At 33.9% G+C, this 21,469-nt stretch overlaps 1 protein-coding gene across 1 annotated transcript in view; it reads right to left on the reverse strand.

Annotated features, from left to right (window-relative positions):
- The window catches only part of LOC145676991 (thrombospondin type-1 domain-containing protein 4-like), a 310,223-nt gene that overhangs the window by 80,680 nt on the left and 208,074 nt on the right, over positions 1-21,469 (reverse strand). The window contains exon 2 of the mRNA XM_081747712.1: positions 11,859-12,072. Coding sequence (XP_081603838.1) covers positions 11,859-12,072 — 214 coding nt within the window. The remainder of the gene's footprint in view (positions 1-11,858; positions 12,073-21,469) is intronic.

Below are 21,469 nucleotides of genomic sequence, written 5' to 3' on the forward strand. Positions count from 1 at the left end.
CGATCAAGCGCACTCGAATTGCTTGTCATAAGTGTAGTTTGATGCCCATACACATTACTTTTAGAGAATCCATAGAGGTTTGTATCCTGAGTGGGAATAATCGGTTTAGAAGCGCTTCGCCACAAGTATATCTTGTACATGGCATGCAAAATGTGAAACCAAAATCAGTGTGAGGTGAATGGTAGCTTAGATGATGAATTCATCACTGACGTCTTTTTCATAAATTCTTGAAACCGAGAGTCGTCATTACTGGCCCCTTTGTTCTTCGGAATTGCCAAATAAAGCATTCCAAGTTGGTGAACATCCGCAAGTTGTTGGAATAGCAGGTTCCTCAAGAGCTTTAAAGTTGCATCGCCCATCTTCTTTACTATTTTAAATGCAGTTCCTTTTGTTCCAGTCATGCTGGTTGTGTCACAGCCAGTGAAACTGTGAAAAGCAGGCACAATCGCACACAAGTCATTACCTAGCGCTTCAGCAGCTGAATGTATGGCTAGATTTTGTCGTTTTGCTGAACCCAAATTCAGCCACATGGCTTGACATCTAGCCCTTATAAAGTTTTGTCATAAATGGATACCTAGATTAAATTCTTCGGTGTCAGGACTATTCACGATTACTGAGATGCTATTATTGTTTCAACTTTGAATAGCATGATGCATGTAAATATATCCTGGCGTTGGCATCTACATGGTTGTTTTCTAATTCCGGAAAAGGTGTTCATGTTGACTTGAAAATTTCTTTACATTCTTGTGGATTTTTCCAACTACCACTGATCACTAATTCTTGTCCATCTTGAAATAAGTTTGCTGCTTCATTTCTCCACTATCGGCCAAGGAATTGAATGAAGTTTGCTCTGTACTCATATGAGCTTAAGTTTCCACTGCTTTGGAAATTTTGTATTGTTTTTTTTTTTTTCATTACAATCCGTAATGTGGCATCATGGGAAACACGATGGTATTTTTCCGAGTCCTTAACATGACAGACATAGCGATCGAAGACAGCATCCACTCGATTAACAGCATAAATCCGTGAAGTGAACGGTTTAGTTTTATTTTCAGTAGATAACCTGCATAGTCACCGAATGTATTTGTTCTCGAAAACTTTCTGAAGGGATTTACGTATACTAGCGCCATGCCGTCATACACATGAACTACTGTATTAGTAGGAGCTTTTAAGTCTGCTTCATTTGTTCTGCACATAGTTTATGTTGCTATTGCATTCATCAACGATGCTTTCTTTGCTCTCCTATTACGCCAAATCCATCCAATAAGGCTTTAGCGTATGGAAGAAGCTCATATTTGAGCAGTTCCTTAAAGGAGTAATTTCACTCTGAAGCTAAGAGAAGTGTATTTCTGACTGTTTGCAGTGTTTTATCAGTAGTTACATTAATGACTTTTGATCTGGGAGAGATAGCATGGCACGCAGTGAAGGTATGTAATTTTATTCTTTTGATGGGATCGCGCAAGCTTATATTCGGATTAATGAGTCTCTCCTCTCTGCATTTTTCATACTTGTTTGTACCATTCTCTTCCAGATTTAACAAAACATTTGTAATTTCAGAGTTAGGAGTAAGTCCATTACTAATTCTCAACAATCCTACTGAAGCATGTTCCATTCTTTCAAGTAAGCTATTAGCTTTGAACATCCTCTTCGTCTCAGGAAGGTGGGGCAACCACTCATCATATGAAGAATCTATATCTCCAGTAGCATCACAAACCAGTCCACATGCTTGGCAAAGGACTTCTTTCATAGCATTCTTTTCATAATATAAAAGTTACCAATCTGTGACAACTTCACTTCTAGCATGCATGCCTATAATTCCTCCTTGGACTTTCGATGATCGAATGAGGGTTTGCTCAAGAGCATGGTCTGAAGCAGATCTGTTGAATTTACCATCTGTGCGTTTAACGAAGCTCCCAATTTGAAATCCCTTAAGCACATCATTTGGAAGACGAATCATATTTTCCAAGTATACTGTCATCCAGAGTGCATAATTACGAGGATTCAAAATGAAAAAAAAATATATATGGAATAATATTCTTGATTGTTACTAGATGGAGACTCCAGTTGCCGTAATTATCGGCCCGAATGATGTGTAGCAGAAGCTCTACCATACCATAGTACTGACACCAGACCCGAAATGTGTCATTCAATGTAGAACACTCACTGAGGAATAAATTCAGTCTGTGCTATAAATTTTTAACCTTTTCTAATGTTTCGAATTGTTTCCACAGCAACAAAGATGAACCTATCTTCTCCACAAGTTCTCGGAACTCTAAAACAGACAGACACTCATGACAAGAAGTTCGAGTGCGCTTGATCTTATGCAGCCTTACAAATGCCGAAAGTGCATCCTGAGAATTGTGGATGTAAGAAACAAAGAACACCACCTTGTACATTTTGTGCTTGTAATGTAGAAGAATGTGGAAATGTTGACAACTGATAAATGTGATATTTTGTTTAGAAATTCAGAAACTTCCTCACAGTGGACGTGACAAAATTACAATTAGGAAGAACTTGAAATATTATTTTTTTCTTCCCACATATTGTTCCGAATGAAGTGAAAGTTGGAGAATTTGTCATCCATAAAGTGTTATATTTTTCTAAATATTTGGATTTATGATGACTACAAGGAGAGCATAGCTATGGGTCGCGAAATTCGCCGAAAGGGAAATTTTAGAGGGAATTTTTGTTGAAATTCCCTCACAGCTCCTCTCTTTTGCGTTACAGTCTAACATAAGTAGTACCAGTTGAAAGCCTGTTTAACACTGATGAAAACTATGTGCAAAACAATTGTACTATAATTAATGTCTATTTAAATAAAAGTGTACAATTCTATCGAACGGCATGGTAGCCATATTGGATTTTGACCGCATTCTTGGTTTTGCACCACCTAGGAACATGACATCATCGCATTCTGACATCACCATCATATGGGGATAAAAGAAACATTAGCTCCGGTAAAATTTTGCATGCTCAATGTAAGCTAGCGCCCCCTCTATCAAATAATTTCCAGTTCTCCATTTTCCTTTCAAACTGCAGGAAAAATAAACTGACTACAGAACAGATCGTCAACTGGCTTCATGCTCTCTCCCTTTAGCACGCCTTTGAGCAGAACATTTAGACAAGACATTCGTATTTTTTATTAGAATCATCTGCCTTTAGTTAAAAAGGCCAGAATAATTTAGAAGATTCAACGAACTAGGTGATAATGAAGACTGCTAATATACAACGTGATAGGTTATATTATATTTACACTTTTTGTGACACAGAGAGGGAAATTGGTCTTTCTTGCATTGAGTTTTAAAACAGGCCTATAGTCAGGGGTATGCCTGGGAATTAGAGTCTCAAATTATATATATATCTCTGTTAATTATACCAATCAATGACCTACAAATAAAGTATTTCCTTGCACAAGTCGCTGTTTGCTGCAGTCTTATTATTATTATTATTATTATTATTATTATTATTATTATTATTATTATTATTATTATTATTATTATTATTATTATTATTATTAAGTAATAAAGTATTGTGGTATTAAGGAACTCTGGATTGTAACGGGAAATGATAGAGCTAGTTTTCTCAATCATTCTTTCATCCAATGTTACTTCCCATTCGCTTAAGCATTTTGATTGATACTAATAGTTGACACTTATTTACTGGAGGCGTCACAATGAATTGCTAAAAATGACATCATTAATCAAGAATATTGAGCGACATACAGCCAATGTTCTTATCTGCAGTCATAAAATGATTCATTTTCCACCATGGTGTGTCATTGTACTGCAAAACATGTATGCATTAAAAAAATAGATAAATCAAATAATTTTGTCACTTCCGGTTTTATCGAAAGTATAAGGTATCAAAGGTCAGATTTTTACGGTTTCAAACATGACCGCTAAATGATGAAAAGAAGTATATACAGGTATATAGTTCTGTCGGAGAATTTGCTAGTTTAAATAAAAATTACAATTATCTCTTTCACGTAAGCACAAAATATCGTATATAGCTAACGACCAGAGTCAATTTATGTCAGAGGTGTTAGTAGAGGTGCGTTGTGCTCAGTATCGGCCCGAGACAATTTGCCACCCCGTGCAAATAGCATTATTTGCCATTTCTCCTTCGTTAGAAAGAACACGTGAAAGCTATGATTTTAAATACGCAGTTCCATTATAATTTTAGTAGCTCTAATTAAAACATAGAATTCACCTAAACAAGGAAAGACTAGTCCAATTTTTATCTGACTTCATGTTCACTAGAAGTCACAGCAAGTAATTCCAATCGAGTTTCAGCTATTGTAAAGCATAAATAAGTTGTAGTTTCGAAAACTACTTGCGTCTGTTACAAGCAGGGATTGTAATAATATAATAGAATATAATATGCTAATAGATAGATCAGAATATAAAATTTAACTATTACCAACATCATGAAGTCAGGTTCTATATACATATATATATTGAATTTATATACTTTACGGTAATATTTTGTCGTTTCGTAGAAATTCACATGTTGCACATATGGTAGAGCCGACTCTGGTGGTGTTTGACTCATTTATTCTGAGTCTATCAAAAGAGGATTTCCAGAGACCAAGATGGCATAATGTACACTGCCATGATTTTTGTGCATCGTACAAGTATTTGCATTGCTTCACTTTAGCGGCATTGCATAGAATAGGGCAGAGCTTCTTTATTAGGACTGCGTAGTGGAACTCAAAAGATTATATATCCTCCCTCGTGGCTAAGCAATTTGCGTACGCGCCATTCGATCCCCGGTGGAGAGAATGTGCTTTGCATCCCACGTTAAACTGTAGGTCCACGTCTTGCTGCTGAACGGGACCTAAACTCAAATCAAATCAAAAGATTATGCTGTTACTCCACATGATAACCCCTGAACAAAAGAAAGGGTCTTATGCAGAGTCGTTCTGAAGCGTGATTAGTGCCACACTAAAGAGTTCGACTAACATATGTTTCCTGCAGTAGTCAGGCCTTTAGTATGACGCTAATCATAAAACAAAACGACTCTGCATAAGGCCCAAAATTTTAAAATTCTGTTTTTGGAATAGATAGCTAGAGCGATTATTTCAACCGAACTCATTAATGGAGTTAATCCGTTAATATCTTAATGGGTAACGACGCCTTTAACGGTGGCTATCAATATCCCATAAATTTAAACGAATTTTATAATTCTGTTATTTGCAATAGATAGCTAGAGCAATTATCTCGACCTAGTTCATTAATGGAGTCAAACCGTTAATATCATCACGGGTAACGGCGACTTTATCTGTAGTAATCCATATCCTATTATCTATTATTGAAACTAAGGTAGTAGAAATTACATATATCGTTTTTAGATGGCAGCAACGTCTTCCAGCTATAGACATCTACCGGGTGAAAGTGGAACTTCAAAAGCATGATCCTCTTTTTAGTATTTACCAGACTCGATGTTTTCACTACAGGAACCTACAAATTTCTAATGCAATCAGATGATGGCAAACAATTAAACAATTATATTTTGATGAATGTACACTTATGTCCAAAATTATTGTCGCATTTCTATAAATATGTTGTTCTAGAAGTATAATTTGATACCGAATTCGCCCGGTATTTCTTATAATGTTAGTATGTGTATAATCGGCAAAGACATGTATGTGGCAAATTTCATGTCAAAAGAGCAGTAAATAAGAAGGTTTTACTCATTCTAATTTTCGTATTTATAATTCTTTTCCTATGAAATTTATCACAAATATACATTTCTCGATTATACACATAGTATCAGTATTAAAAGTACCCTGCAAAGTCACTATCAAATTATATTCTTGCAAGAAGACAGTTATAGATATGCAACAATCATTTTGGACATGAGTGTACATTAATACATTATGATATGGCATTCAGGATTACAATTTAATCCAACTTATCACACGATAATGGTTCTAGCTAATACTGAGCACCTCATGTACAGGACACATATTTTACTACGAACATTCTGACTTCTTTCATGAAATTTAACGCTCTATAAAACGTTTAAACAGATATCAAATAAAAGATACGAGTCAATGCTACATTAGCTTTAACATATGAAACTAATGCAATGTTAATGTGTTAATATGTCAATTTAATTTCATTTCCTTTCTTTTCTTTCTCTTTAATGTCATTCGAATAGCAAATGCACCCACACGAACACTTCTTTCGCAATTAATAGTTACTTCAGAAAAAATATTAAACAATCATATTTATTCCATATAGACACAGAAGCAGACCTATAAAACTGTATGCAATAGGATTGTTGCAGAAAGCACATACTAATCAGTCTAGTGACGAGTGCTGAACACTCGTCGGACTGTTCCACTTTGTACTTCAAAACAGTGAAGAGGTGACTGCAGCCTCACACCTTTCGAAGGTGACAATTTCAGAAAGAGGCAAAGATATTAATTGACCCTGCTAGGTCTCAAATAAAGTTAGAGTTGCTAGATCTCACGTTTTCCCCCGTGAAACAATTTATTCGTGTTTTAAAATAAATTAAAAGAATGGCAGTCCTAAGCATGTTAAAAAATGTTTTCATATGTTAGTGCATTTTTTTTTAAATTAGAGAAACTGATTTTCCTCACACTATTAACTACACAACATAATGATGTAACTTACAAGGAATGGACATGAACGTGTCATCCGGACATCCAAATCAAACCTAGTCCATATACAAACAAAACAAAGATAAACAAAACAAAGATATGTTCATGCACAAAACATTAGGTGCCATGGACAACGGAGTAAGTCCCTGGGGCCCATTAGCCCTGTTAATATAAAGGAAATCGTAGACTCGTAGTGAAATAGCTATTGCATCAACACTGCTCATTGGAAAGTCATGGTTTATAGTTCATTCTCTTAAGCATGAAACAAACTTTGCAGAGGTGCTGTGCAATGGGCCCACAATGTACTTGAACAGGAAAAATTGGGAGAATGTTAGGAAAATTCCCTCCAGAAATCTCTCTCATCAAATTTGGGGTGGCCTCGGGTAAAAGCACAAGCACAATCCAAATGTAACTCGAGAAATACTATAGGGGATAAGAAATATGTGTTCCAAGTTTTGTATTGATAGACCAGCGTTTCCCAACGGGTGTGCCGCGGCACACTAGTGTGCCATGAATGGGCCGCTGGTGTGCCGCGAGGAAATCGAAACAAATTATTAATTCTATAGCAATCAAATTGCAAGACACAGGAAAAAATGTATATTTGTATTTCACATTACAATGAATCTACAATTTTAAGTTTCATATCGTGTTACTTTTCTGTACATTTTTGGATCAAAAGATCTAATATATTTCAGGAAAAAATTGTCTTGTAGGCCTTATATCTCAAGAACTACATATAGTGTGGTCAAACCAAAACTAACAATTTACTCAGTATGATGTGCTTATTCCGTACAAAATACGAAAACTCGATTTAAGAACCGTTCAAAAATTTTGTGGTCCCTCACCCACAAAATTCAATATATTTCATACAATCAAACATTTTCTTGTACTTTTCATATAATCAAACATATTTTGAGAACTACATATAGTATAGCCAAACCAAAACTAACCATTTACTCAGTATGATGTACTTATTCTGTAAAAAATACGAAAACCTTATTTAGGGACCGTTCAAAAATTTTGTTTCCCCTGATACAAAAATTTCAATATATTTCATACAATCAAACATTTTTTTTGTACGCTCCATGTTTTGAGAACTACTTATAGTGTAGCCAAATTAAAACTAACAATTTATTCAGTATGATGTGTCTATCCCGTAAAAAATACGAAAACTCGATTTAGGGACTTTTTAAAAATTTTGTGGCCCCTGATCCACAAAATTCAATATATTTCATACAATCAAACATTTTCTTCTGCGCCCCATGTTTTGAGAATTACATATAGTGTAGCCAAACCAAAACTAACAATTTACTCAGTATGATGTGATTATTCCGCAAAAAATATGAAAACTCGAGTTAGGATCGTTCAAAAAATTTTGTGGTCCCATCCAAAAAATTCAATATATTTCTTACAATCAAACATTTTCCTGTACGCCCCATATTTTGAGAACTACATAAAGTGTAGCCAAACAGAAACTAACAATTTACTCAGTATGGTGTGCTTATTCCGTAAAAAAATATGAAAATTGGATTTACTGGCCATTTAAAAATTTTGTGACCCCTGATCCAAAAAAATTCAATATATTTCATTCAATCAAATATTTTCTTGTACGCCTTATATCTGGAGAACTACATATAGTGTAGGCAAACCCAAACTATCACTTTAAAAAAAAAATCGTACGAAAACCCGATTAGGAGCCGTTCCAAACTTTTGTGGGCCCTGATCCAAAAACTAATTATTGGCCAAGATCGCAATCTTTTGATGCACATTTTGGATCATTCCTAAAATTCTCGGCCAAGATCGCAATCTTTTGATCCATTTTTTTTATCATTGCTAAAATTCTTGTTAATGTTGAAAAAAGTATTTGTTATCATTGTTATGACTATCATTGCTTGTTTATTGTTGCGGACTAAATATTTCGTAAATTGAAATTTTAAAATATCATTCAATACTTTCGACAACGCAAACATGGATACAAATTACTTATGTTTGTGTTTTAAAACTAAGAGAGATCTGTTTGTGCGTTCGTTATTTAGTAATATTTCTTCTTAGTGAAATGTTGGACACAGTTGTCGAAAAAGAAAACTTAGTATTAAAAACCTGAGTCCAATATTTCATTGCAATTGTTTTCTGTTGTTAAATTAGAACGAAAAATAAGCATAATGATTTACCATGGGGGAAAACCAGTGATCCAGCTTTCTTCTCTGTAAGAAAAAGATCAGTAATCACAAAAAAAAAAAAAAAAAAAAAAACCACGGTATTTTATATTTACAAATAATAATATCTGTGAGTGTGCCGCGAGAATTCAAGTTACACCCGTAGTGTGCCGCAAGTTGAAAAAAGTTGGGAAAGGCTGTGATAGACAGAATAGGTATGAGAGGAAATTCTGTATTGGTATACAAGCTTTTCCCTCATATCTTTTCTCCTCAAGGTTAATGGGCCCCACGGACTTACTCCGCTGTCCATGGCACCTAATTTTTTGTGCATGAACATACCTTTGTTATGTTTATCGAATGGATTAGGTTTGATTCGGATGTCCGGAGATGACACGTTCACGTCGATTCTTTGTTAGTATTTAGTGAGAAAATGCATTAGATTGCGTTTTCACTTCTTATCTAACGAGTTTAGCAAGTTTGGGGTGCCAGTTACATAGAACCCGTCTGTCAACACCGTCTCGATCAAATCACAGTTTCGATTGATCACTATATACTGATGTCAGGCCCTCCTACTGAGAACTAACAAAATCAGAGGTCCAGAATGTTTTGAATTTCGATATTTCTTACAAGGAATTTTTTGTACGTAAAATATACGAAAAGATTCGGAACTGGTAAGAGATGCAATTTCTTCGTTAAAATACAATTACAAAGCAACAAAAATTTAAGTAATATACGTGGTTGGTTGGATTTGAGTTTAGCATCCCGTTCAGTATCAAGGCTACATGAGACGAAGATCTACAGATTAACGTGGGATTCCAATCACACGAGCTTTCACTGGGAATTGTAGTATATATTTTTTATTTTATGTAGCGCAATTACTTTTAATGAAACTTTTCCACTTTCCATTTAAAATTATTCCACGTTATTATGTGAAATTATATGTGTCTGTTATTCTGAATATCATGTATCTTCCATTCCCCCCCCCTAAAAATCAAAAAATCATTACTAAAAGACGTGGTCACCCTAAATCAAGTAGTATACACTCGGATGTACACACCTTTTGCTAGGGTAAACAAATATGCTAATCTGGCACAGTTGGTGAACTGCACCAAGATTTTTTCATTTGCAATTGGCTTAAGGTTCTGCCTACGTAACTCACTCACTTAAAAGTTGAGGTCACATAGTTAAAGATTGATGAATAAATTAGTGTCACTTGTCTTGTTTATTTTATACCCAATGTTTCACTTGTAGTAAACTTTCTCTCAAATACAATAATTGTCTTGAATTCAACCACTAACATGCATCTATAATATAAAATAGTGGCTGGTTATTGTTTTGCAATCCACGTGTTTCTCGGTTTCCGTAATTTAGCTTCAGTATTTTGAAATCAGAAATTCCTTATTAAAAAATCCAATCAAATTCTACTTTAAAAGCATTTTGCATTTAGACTATTTTTAACCGACTTAAAAAAGAAGATTCTAAGTGTGACCTGTATATATGTATGTAGAGATTTTGGTGATTATATCGAGAACTGTTGGTCATATTTCGATGTGTTTTTCACTAATTGACAAAGCTATTCCAAGGAACTTTCTTATGTATAAAATATTTGTAAATAAATAAATAAATAATCAATTAATTGGAAAAACAAATTCCTGTAACACCTGATTTTTTAAAATAAAGGAAACTTACGTGGCTTCGCGTAGCATAGTCGTTAACACTCTCGCCTTTGGTGGGAGATATTAATTGATTCCTTTCGTGGGGACACTCGGTCAAAAAGGTGTAACAGTTTTCTCAACCAGCCATCCTGAGTGAGGTTTTTCCTGTGTTTTCCTCATTTACAGGCAAATGCAGGGAAAGTACCTAACATACAAATCTCAGTCTGCTTCTTTCATTACCCATTTCTTTCTTCTCTTCCTTTCTGCGGATAGTATGCTCGATGAGAGACGTCATCACTTATACATTAAGGGATTAAAGCCATACATGAAGATCATGCCCAAAAATAATATGTATAATTTAGTAACTAAATAAACTTAATCTAAAATATGCGGCAACCAGATAATCAACAAAGTATGGTGGGTTGCTTACAACCAAGGGGTTAAAACATCTTTGTAGAAACTTAGTCTGAGAACACTGTTTGGTAATGGATGTTTTGATCATTGTCGATGTCATGGCTGCTTACATGCCTATCTTAGTCGACTTTTGCCAGAATTTAATGTGCTTTCTTGTGAGTGATTGCGAGAAGCATCTTTGGACATCGAAAGTTGAAAAATTACATACATTTAAAATATGTATAACTGACTTTTAAAAACACTATAAAGCAGAAAATAATAAAAGTGCTAAAAAAAGAAAATAATAAAAGCACTAAAATAGAAGTTGGTTCATGTTTTTAAAATTGCTTTTATTCTCGTGTTGACTAATCACGCAAGAGTATAAAATAGAAGGTTCTTAGTACCTAGATCACAGAAAATTATAATTACAATTAAACTAAATTGCTCTTTTTCCAGCCTTAAGACACATTCCGCCTTCGGAAGCTCATGTTCGGAATGCACTTAACATTTAGCACACTGTCTCATATAACCTCACTGCTGAAGGGGACGCTGAATATCAACCCAACCAAACCAACATTCCGCCTTCATACTACATAATTATTCTGCCATTCGAAGCAGTAATATCCTTTCTTTCTTTCTCAACCTCAAAATTTGAGGTTTCATATTTTTAGGTGCAGGCCAATCACCTGTATAACTGATTTTGCTCATAAACAGTTGTTTAGTAATAAAATAATTTTAATGTAAAAAATTATTAAAATGATGGATGATAAGAGATGACGGATGAATCTCGGTGACGAGACAGCAGTATTACAACAAAACAAAACTCGATAATAGAATAATTTCACAAAATCATGCGAGGATAGTACGAGATGAATCCTGTACAGTCACGTCATCGACCACTTCAAATTTACTTAATACCTAGGTAGAATTCAGCTAACCCAATACAAAACTCGTTAATTTATGTACTTACACTATGCTAAAATGCAAAGAGTATATACAATGACTAATTCAGAAAATGCTACTTACCAAGGTAATTCCTGCTTTGTTTCATTTCTGTAATATTTATATTGCAAGCGCCCCATGGAATTTGAGCTATTAAGTTGTAACCCACTGGTAGCTCTGGTCTAGTGAAGATCCCAGACACAAGACGACATGTGCTTACATTTCCTAAACAAGATTCACACCCTCGAGGCTTTTTTAAATTTGTTCCTTGGCCGCTGGAAGTCAACGATGCTGCCATCTATGAGAAACAAAATACACAATTTAAGTAATCTGAAGTTTATTATAATTTATGGATTTTACAAATAAGTCTCTATAACTCAGAATGTGTTACTTTCTTCTCAAAATGGGTCGCAGCAATGCCATGTATGACACAGGGTTTCTATAGTTTATTAAAATTATTCTCAATGCAATGTGAACTTAATTCCCCAGAGAGTGGCGTAGTGGCATTTATACTGGTCTGAGAAGGTCAACAATATGGACATTCCACTGGCTAAAATGCTTGACAAATGGCCGGCCAAGTCTTTCATTGGTTCTTGTCACACGAAGTTCAGAATTTTTATTTGTGTACACAATGGTGACGCGAGTTGTGAGAGAGACATAGAAAAAAATAATAAATAATAATAATAATAATAATAATAATAATAATAATAAAATAAAATAAATAAATAAATAAAAAAATAATTATTTTCAGCTTCCTTTCGTTACATGTAATTGAAACACTAATGAAGTTAGCAGAGATTGGAAAGAAGTATTGAATTCCCTGGCTCTAAGCACATAAAATACTATGGCCAGCTATATGGCACACAATTAACTGGGTGATGCGTGGTCAGCGTATCGGTTCCCAGGGGCTATTATTTCTGGTTTTCTGGATCGGAGTTTTCTACCTTTCAGTTTAGATAGATCTCTAATTGCTTCATGACGTTGGACGATCATCGGCATATTTTAGTGCTCATAACGAGAATAGAACCAGGTACCACGTGCATAGCAGTCGCGCACGCTAGCAATTCAGGGGAGCGGGAGCTCAATGGTATCAATCAAACAAACAAACAAACAAACTTAAAAATCCCAACACCCGAAGATGGTAAATTTTGATGCATATGGTAATGGGAAAGAGCTTTAAAAAGACGAAGGACTTTGTACGTTCCTAAATTACTGAAACAATATGTAGAGTTAAAGATAAAGCTTCTTAGAAAGTAAGGTTTTATGAACATGACTAAAATACTCATTTCTTGTAAAAACTCGGGAACGTCGGAGGTCACAAATAGAACATGCCACTTGTAAGCAGAATCTTTTATTAATATCACTGTAATAAGGGTGAAAGGAGTTTGTGTAGAATCAGCTTCCCCCCCGCACCACTGTCCTCAGATCAAACATGTGCTGGATTAGTTTATTGCTCACAAATTGAAAATTTAAAGTGTTTTTTTATCAGTTGAAAAGAATATATTAGTTAGATAAATTGCTTTAACATTTTATAGATTAAATTCAATATGAATCTTTGTTTGTATCACATAATTCCGTTCCTATTTTTTTTTTTAAGTTACATTCAGGATGATTGTTAACAGTTTCTTATCCGCTCCGTTGACACACACAAAGATGGAAAATGTGAGTTTTTCTATTTTGCCAAAAAATAGGAATAATTATCCACGAATGGAGGAAGTAGAGACAAATTAGAGCTAGCAGAACATAGTCAAAGAAGTAATTTTACTAAAAGAAAGGGCTACCAACACCGAACAACGTGTCAATATCAGTAAGGAAAACTAAGTATTTTGTGTAAGAGGGTAGCAATGTATGAACTGAAATTTACAAAGAAGGAAATTGAAATCAATCGCAATGGGATGATGAATAAGAAGAGTGCACCTAACAGAAATCGATTCTTTCGGCTACGAAAAAAAAAGAATTAATACTGAAAATTGTTATTGAAGATTTTTTTTGGAATTGTAAAATAAAGCAACAAGAAACGTTTACGGAACATGGAGTTACCAATGCTAAATCAAAAGTAGAATTGTGTGCACGTCTGTTAATGTCTACAGCACATTAGCGCCCACAGAAAATCATACATACCGGTACTGTGAAACGGTAAATAGAACGAACGATTATATCCAAACTGCATTTACTGAGTCACTAACTAAACTATACGTAACTGGAATGCTGTTATACGCCGTAAAGAATTAAGGGAGACATTAAATAACACAGAAAACAAGTGAGTTTTGTTCTATATTGTGAAACTACTGTGGGCTTCCAAACTATGCGATTTCAACACTGAAATGAGAAGTAACTAGTTATGGTACAGGTTATAAGGTCAGGACTAGATCATATTCTTGGAACGTTGAAGTCATATCAAAAAGCTAGGAATAGATCATATTCTTGGAACGTTGAAGTCATATCAAAAAGCTAGAAATAGATCATATTCTTGGAACGTTGAAGTCATATCAAAAAGCCAGAAATAGATCATATTCTTGGAACGTTGAAATCATATCGAAAAGAAAGTAATACAGTAGATCATATTCTTGGAACGTTGAAGTCATATCAAAAAGCCAGAAATAGATCATATTCTTGGAACGTTGAAGTCATATCAAAAAGCTAGAAATAGATCATATTCTTGGAACGTTGAAGTCATATCAAAAAGCTAGAAATAGATCATATTCTTGGAACGTTGAAGTCATATCAAAAAGCCAGAAATAGATCATATTCTTGGAACGTTGAAGTCATATCAAAAAGCCAGAAATAGATCATATTCTTGGAACGTTGAAGTCATATCAAAAAGCCAGAAATAGATCATATTCTTGGAACGTTGAAGTCATATCAAAAAGCTAGAAATAGATCATATTCTTGGAACGTTGAAGTCATATCAAAAAGCCAGAAATAAATCATATTCTTGGAACGTTGAAGTCATATCAAAAAGCTAGAAATAGATCATATTCTTGGAACGTTGAAGTCATATCAAAAAGCTAGAAATAGATCATATTCTTGGAACGTTGAAGTCATATCAAAAAGCCAGAAATAGATCATATTCTTGGAACGTTGAAGTCATATCAAAAAGCCAGAAATAGATCATATTCTTGGAACGTTGAAGTCATATCAAAAAGCCAGAAATAGATCATATTCTTGGAACGTTGAAATCATATCAAAAAGCCAGAAATAGATCATATTGTTGGAACGTTGAAGTCATATCAAAAAGCCAGAAATAGATCATATTGTTGGAACGTTGAAGTCATATCAAAAAGCCAGAAATAGATCATATTCTTGGAACGTTGAAGTCATATCAAAAAGCCAGAAATAGATCATATTCTTGGAACGTTGAAGTCATATCAAAAAGCTAGAAATAGATCATATTCTTGGAACGTTGAAGTCATATCAAAAAGCTAGAAATAGATCATATTCTTGGAACGTTGAAGTCATATCAAAAAGCCAGAAATAGATCATATTCTTGGAACGTTGAAGTCATATCAAAAAGCCAGAAATAGATCATATTCTTGGAACGTTGAAGTCATATCAAAAAGCCAGAAATAGATCATATTGTTGGAACGTTGAAGTCATATCAAAAAGCCAGAAATAGATCATATTCTTGGAACGTTGAAGTCATATCAAAAAGCCAGAAATAGATCATATTGTTGGAACGTTGAAGTCATATCAAAAAGCCAGAAATAGATCATATTGTTGGAACGTTGAAGTCATATCAAAAAGCCAGAAATAGATCATATTCTTGGAACGTTGAAATCATATCGAAAAGAAAGTAATACAGTAGATCATATTCTTGGAACGTTGAAATCATATCAAAAAGCTAGAAATAGATCATATTCTTGGAACGTTGAAGTCATATCAAAAAGCCAGAAATAGATCATATTCTTGGAACGTTGAAGTCATATCAAAAAGCTAGAAATAGATCATATTCTTGGAACGTTGAAGTCATATCAAAAAGCCAGAAATAGATCATATTCTTGGAACGTTGAAGTCATATCAAAAAGCCAGAAATAGATCATATTGTTGGAACGTTGAAGTCATATCAAAAAGCCACAAATAGATCATATTCTTGGAACGTTGAAGTCATATCAAAAAGCCAGAAATAGATCATATTCTTGGAACGTTGAAGTCATATCAAAAAGCTAGAAATAGATCATATTCTTGGAACGTTGAAGTCATATCAAAAAGCCAGAAATAGATCATATTCTTGGAACGTTGAAGTCATATCAAAAAGCTAGAAATAGATCATATTCTTGGAACGTTGAAGTCATATCAAAAAGCCAGAAATAAATCATATTCTTGGAACGTTGAAGTCATATCAAAAAGCCAGAAATAGATCATATTCTTGGAACGTTGAAGTCATATCAAAAAGCCAGAAATAGATCATATTCTTGGAACGTTGAAGTCATATCAAAAAGCTAGAAATAGATCATATTCTTGGAACGTTGAAGTCATATCAAAAAGCCAGAAATAGATCATATTCTTGGAACGTTGAAGTCATATCAAAAAGCTAGAAATAGATCATATTCTTGGAACGTTGAAGTCATATCAAAAAGCTAGGAATAGATCATATTCTTGGAACGTTGAAGTCATATCAAAAAGCTAGAAATAGATCATATTCTTGGAACGTTGAAGTCATATCAAAAAGCCAGAAATAGATCATATTCTTGGAACGTTGAAGTCATATCAAAAATCCAGAAATAGATCATATTCTTGGAACGTTGAAGTCATATCAAAAAGCCAGAAATAGATCATATTCTTGGAACGTTGAAATCATATCAAAAAGCCAGAAATAGATCATATTGTTGGAACGTTGAAGTCATATCAAAAAGCCAGAAATAGATCATATTCTTGGAACGTTGAAGTCATATCAAAAAGCCAGAAATAGATCATATTCTTGGAACGTTGAAGTCATATCAAAAAGCCAGAAATAGATCATATTCTTGGAACGTTGAAGTCATATCAAAAAGCTAGAAATAGATCATATTCTTGGAACGTTGAAGTCATATCAAAAAGCCAGAAATAAATCATATTCTTGGAACGTTGAAGTCATATCAAAAAGCTAGAAATAGATCATATTCTTGGAACGTTGAAGTCATATCAAAAAGCTAGAAATAGATCATATTCTTGGAACGTTGAAGTCATATCAAAAAGCCAGAAATAGATCATATTCTTGGAACGTTGAAGTCATATCAAAAAGCCAGAAATAGATCATATTCTTGGAACGTTGAAGTCATATCAAAAAGCCAGAAATAGATCATATTCTTGGAACGTTGAAGTCATATCAAAAAGCCAGAAATAGATCATATTCTTGGAACGTTGAAGTCATATCAAAAAGCCAGAAATAGATCATATTCTTGGAACGTTGAAATCATATCAAAAAGCCAGAAATAGATCATATTGTTGGAACGTTGAAGTCATATCAAAAAGCCAGAAATAGATCATATTGTTGGAACGTTGAAGTCATATCAAAAAGCCAGAAATAGATCATATTCTTGGAACGTTGAAGTCATATTAAAAAGCCAGAAATAGATCATATTCTTGGAACGTTGAAGTCATATCAAAAAGCTAGAAATAGATCATATTCTTGGAACGTTGAAGTCATATCAAAAAGCTAGAAATAGATCATATTCTTGGAACGTTGAAGTCATATCAAAAAGCCAGAAATAGATCATATTGTTGGAACGTTGAAGTCATATCAAAAAGCCAGAAATAGATCATATTGTTGGAACGTTGAAGTCATATCAAAAAGCCAGAAATAGATCATATTCTTGGAACGTTGAAATCATATCGAAAAGAAAGTAATACAGTAGATCATATTCTTGGAACGTTGAAATCATATCAAAAAGCTAGAAATAGATCATATTCTTGGAACGTTGAAGTCATATCAAAAAGCCAGAAATAGATCATATTCTTGGAACGTTGAAGTCATATCAAAAAGCTAGAAATAGATCATATTCTTGGAACGTTGAAGTCATATCAAAAAGCCAGAAATAGATCATATTCTTGGAACGTTGAAGTCATATCAAAAAGCCAGAAATAGATCATATTGTTGGAACGTTGAAGTCATATCAAAAAGCCAGAAATAGATCATATTCTTGGAACGTTGAAGTCATATCAAAAAGCCAGAAATAGATCATATTCTTGGAACGTTGAAGTCATATCAAAAAGCTAGAAATAGATCATATTCTTGGAACGTTGAAGTCATATCAAAAAGCCAGAAATAGATCATATTCTTGGAACGTTGAAGTCATATCAAAAAGCTAGAAATAGATCATATTCTTGGAACGTTGAAGTCATATCAAAAAGCCAGAAATAAATCATATTCTTGGAACGTTGAAGTCATATCAAAAAGCCAGAAATAGATCATATTCTTGGAACGTTGAAGTCATATCAAAAAGCCAGAAATAGATCATATTCTTGGAACGTTGAAGTCATATCAAAAAGCTAGAAATAGATCATATTCTTGGAACGTTGAAGTCATATCAAAAAGCCAGAAATAGATCATATTCTTGGAACGTTGAAGTCATATCAAAAAGCTAGAAATAGATCATATTCTTGGAACGTTGAAGTCATATCAAAAAGCTAGGAATAGATCATATTCTTGGAACGTTGAAGTCATATCAAAAAGCTAGAAATAGATCATATTCTTGGAACGTTGAAGTCATATCAAAAAGCTAGAAATAGATCATATTCTTGGAACGTTGAAGTCATATCAAAAATCCAGAAATAGATCATATTCTTGGAACGTTGAAGTCATATCAAAAAGCCAGAAATAGATCATATTCTTGGAACGTTGAAATCATATCAAAAAGCCAGAAATAGATCATATTGTTGGAACGTTGAAGTCATATCAAAAAGCCAGAAATAGATCATATTCTTGGAACGTTGAAGTCATATCAAAAAGCCAGAAATAGATCATATTCTTGGAACGTTGAAGTCATATCAAAAAGCCAGAAATAGATCATATTCTTGGAACGTTGAAGTCATATCAAAAAGCTAGAAATAGATCATATTCTTGGAACGTTGAAGTCATATCAAAAAGCCAGAAATAAATCATATTCTTGGAACGTTGAAGTCATATCAAAAAGCTAGAAATAGATCATATTCTTGGAACGTTGAAGTCATATCAAAAAGCTAGAAATAGATCATATTCTTGGAACGTTGAAGTCATATCAAAAAGCCAGAAATAGATCATATTCTTGGAACGTTGAAGTCATATCAAAAAGCCAGAAATAGATCATATTCTTGGAACGTTGAAGTCATATCAAAAAGCCAGAAATAGATCATATTCTTGGAACGTTGAAGTCATATCAAAAAGCCAGAAATAGATCATATTCTTGGAACGTTGAAGTCATATCAAAAAGCCAGAAATAGATCATATTCTTGGAACGTTGAAATCATATCAAAAAGCCAGAAATAGATCATATTGTTGGAACGTTGAAGTCATATCAAAAAGCCAGAAATAGATCATATTGTTGGAACGTTGAAGTCATATCAAAAAGCCAGAAATAGATCATATTCTTGGAACGTTGAAGTCATATTAAAAAGCCAGAAATAGATCATATTCTTGGAACGTTGAAGTCATATCAAAAAGCTAGAAATAGATCATATTCTTGGAACGTTGAAGTCATATCAAAAAGCTAGAAATAGATCATATTCTTGGAACGTTGAAGTCATATCAAAAAGCCAGAAATAGATCATATTCTTGGAACGTTGAAGTCATATCAAAAAGCCAGAAATAGATCATATTCTTGGAACGTTGAAGTCATATCAAAAAGCCAGAAATAGATCATATTGTTGGAACGTTGAAGTCATATCAAAAAGCCAGAAATAGATCATATTCTTGGAACGTTGAAGTCATATCAAAAAGCCAGAAATAGATCATATTGTTGGAACGTTGAAGTCATATCAAAAAGCCAGAAATAGATCATATTCTTGGAACGTTGAAGTCATATCAAAAAGCCAGAAATAGATCATATTCTTGGAACGTTGAAATCATATCGAAAAGAAAGTAATACAGTAGATCATATTCTTGGAACGTTGAAATCATATCAAAAAGCCAGAAATAGATCATATTCATGGAACGTTAAAATCATATCAAAAACTCAGAAATAGGTCATATTCTTGCAACGTAATCATATTAAAAAGCCAGAAATAGATCATATTCTTGGCACGTTGAAATCATATCAAAAAGGAATTTCGTGCTATCTGTTAATGTTTTTACTGTATGGGGATTAATATTCAAGTAAGTAAATATATATAAGTAAATTTCTATAACTTCCAGTTACACTAAAGGAATAAAGTCGGAAACTGAGTAACATTATATTCTTTGGGAACAGAACCTACATCAGGAAACTTCTTCTTGCTATCATTTACCATTTTTGCTCTATTTGATCAACGTTGAAAACGAAAATGGTTCATTTTTACCAGTTCTGGTTTGAATTGAAGGTTAAGGCAGGTGGAATGACCTATGCTTGTAACGATGAATCGTTTCCTTCCTCCCAAAAGCGATCCTCGCTATCCTTTACGATTTTTTGCATTATGGGGGTCTATATTAAACCGGAAGTAATAGTAATATTTCCCATTTCCGGTTTTACTAGAGATACTGGTGAAGAGGGTACCTTTTTATCAGACGCTGAATCCACAAGCAAGGTTGTGGCATCAAGAGAGGGAGATGACTTCATAGAAACCAACTGAGTAAATTATCTTCCTTGAGGCAATATATTTCACTTTGACAAATTAGTCTGTAAACTCTAATGCCATACTGTTAATAAGAAGAGAAACTGGCGTTTATTATGCCGTCTTGCTGAAATTGATTTCAGTAGTTTTAACAATCAGAAACAGTGCAATTAGCATAATTTCTACTCATTTCTCTTAGAATTATAAAAAAAAAAAACATTCCATTATAAATTCAACAAAACAATCCCCTGACGTCATATACACCAGTTACCTGATTTACAAGTAGTATGAGCGTCATTTTTAAGAAAACTCAAACATTAATAGATATAATTGCTATTTAACGGTTCATATTTTTCTTATTCAGAACATAAATCAATTAATAATAATAGTAATAGTAAACTATTTCAGTAGAATAAAAAAAATAACTGTATCAGAAGGGCAACAAACGAACGCCACAAAAATTCGTTTCTCTCGATTTTCATGAAAACGACGCATGATAATTCACCTCCAAGTATGTCACTGTGTTCAACTCGATGTGATCAATCTGTCGATTGGTGTGTATGAGTATGTGTATTTTTTTAAACAATATCATAATAAAACAAAAATTAAAGCCAAAACTAAACCACTTGGCGTAACAGCCCATTTGAGCCGCTCCAACGCCCTCTGTCAGCGACTAGTTGAACTACGTCCAGCCTGGCGACAAGCACGTGGTCAGCGCGCTGCGTCACTAACCGACGCATCGGGAGCTTTCTAGATTTAGTGGCCGTCACGTGTTTCATCCACGTGACTCCGCAGTTTGCCTCACGACGCTCGGTGAACGCCAAATGAATTAGGAAACACCGGTCGGGTATCGAACCCGGGACCACGTGGATATGAGTCTAACGCTCTAGCCACTAAACTACGGTGACCTCTAAAAATTAAAGCCATAAATAATAAAAATTAATTAAAAATGAATTAATAATAATTAATAAAAAATAAACAATAAATCTCAT

Source organism: Thermobia domestica, chromosome 2, assembly GCF_964235325.1.
Source record: "Thermobia domestica chromosome 2, izTheDome1.hap1.1, whole genome shotgun sequence".
NCBI lineage: Eukaryota > Metazoa > Arthropoda > Insecta > Zygentoma > Lepismatidae > Thermobia > Thermobia domestica.